This window comes from Loa loa, assembly GCF_000183805.2.
Source record: "Loa loa unplaced genomic scaffold supercont3.603, whole genome shotgun sequence".
Taxonomy (NCBI): domain Eukaryota; kingdom Metazoa; phylum Nematoda; class Chromadorea; order Rhabditida; family Onchocercidae; genus Loa; species Loa loa.
The window spans coordinates 23,774-25,570 of NW_018108783.1; the positions used below are offsets into that span (position 1 = coordinate 23,774).

Sequence of the window (1,797 nt, forward strand, 5' to 3'; positions counted from 1 at the left end):
CTGGATTGAACTTTCCGGTTTGTCGTATTCATCGTTTGCTTCGTAAAGGGAACTACGCTGATCGGATTGGTGCTGGTGCTCCGGTGTATCTTGCAGCAGTGCTAGAATACTTAGCTGCTGAAGTTTTGCAACTGGCTGGAAATGCGGCACGCGACAACAATAAGAGCCGAATCAATCCCCGACATTTGCAATTAGCTATACGGAACGACGATGAACTGAGTGTGCTTCTTTCCGATGTCACGATCTCTCAAGGTGGTGTATTACCTAATGTTCACTCCGCGCTTCTTCCCAAGTTGTCAACTGAACAGGCATCAACTTCGAAGCACAGTGACCTTAATATGACGTGATCTAATTTCAAGTCATGCATACCCTACGCTTTAGAGCCATAAAACTATGAGTCATATTTATGTTCATGATATTAGATCTTACGTTTTATCTGAAGTGGAATAAAAAGCTTATCGTTGCAGCAGTATCAAAAGATATTACATTGGAGATGAGGTATTTGTATATTTACTTATGCATTCATCTATTAAAATATGGCCTACCTTTCTCGGCTTTAATTTCACATTTGGGGTAAGGCTACATTAATAGCAGATTGCCCAGACACCTTAGGACCGTGGACCATGTAACTTACAACTTAAATTCAAATGGTAGTGGTGTCTGCTTGTCGCCGCCTTCCGATGTTTCTATTCTGCTGACACAAGCGACCGTCTGCGTAATAGATGGTCTTTCTGAGATACGGTACCTTTTACATAGGGTGATGCCATTTCACTGTGTTTCGCTTTATTACATCATCATTAATATTTAGATGAAACTGAATAAATGAATGAGATGGCTTAATATATTTGACCCGATAAATTAGTAAATACGAAATGCTTATTATTGCTACAATCAAAGTATTGCGCTTGTAGCCTAATACAAAGCGCTTTTTTTATGGCTAATTGCGGTGAAATAGAACGACTGATACTGTCGACAATGTGAGCTTGAAGTATTTGGATTGATGAACAAATCACTTCCCACATCAAGTCAGATTTTTGAGATCTTCCAAAATGCTTGTAGAGGTTCCTAATAAATCAGCACTGTCCAGGACATACGAAAAATCACTTGCAGAAAGAGCAACTTGTCAATACAATATTCAAGTATTGGTAAAGAAACATAAAGCTCGATAAACAAAAAAATATTCTCATAAGGCACAACTCTAATATTATTAGCTAAAGTATATTAGAAAACAAATTTGCGCAAAACTTACCGCCAATGCTTCTCTTTAGAGAATGAATGCCCGGGAAATTCGAAGTGATTTACTAAATCGGAAAATCTCATTAAACAAATAGTAATTCTCTTTTCCTAATTAGAAGGTTGCTAACTCTCTCTCTTTTCTGTGTATTTGCAGGATTTCAGTGTATCCATCCGAAGAAATAGTGTTTGGATTCCATTAAATTTCAAAAAATGTTTTTTCACTGTTTTTTCCTTTTTACTTTCGATGTCACGTTTTCGACGACAAGTTGAAAAAGTTTCCTTGTGAGCTAATGAATGAGAAAAAATGCAAGTGAAATGCATTATCGTGAAAAGTGAGACGATGCTATGCTTATTTCATACAGGTGTTGAATGCGGACCATTTCTATACCTTTCGCCATGACTGAAACGATGGAATCCTTGAAAGATTAAAACGCTGGTGGTGAGATTTTGTCAACTACTATTGGAAAACTTAAGCACTTGGTTTATCTTTCTACCTATGAACAGCGGGAAAGTTGGAAATTTGTCGTTAAATGATGAAATTAAAAAAAAAAGACGATTCTA

General features: G+C 37.1%; 1 protein-coding gene across 1 annotated transcript in view; it reads left to right on the forward strand.

Moving 5' to 3' along the window:
- Nucleotides 1-347, forward strand: part of LOAG_14714 (histone H2A) — a gene marked incomplete at both ends in the record, with an annotated part of 656 nt that extends 309 nt beyond the window's left edge. The window contains one exon of the mRNA XM_020448846.1: nt 49-347. Within this exon, the coding sequence (XP_020301038.1) occupies nt 49-347 (299 nt within the window). The remainder of the gene's footprint in view (nt 1-48) is intronic.
- Nucleotides 348-1,797: the final 1,450 nt, after the last annotated feature.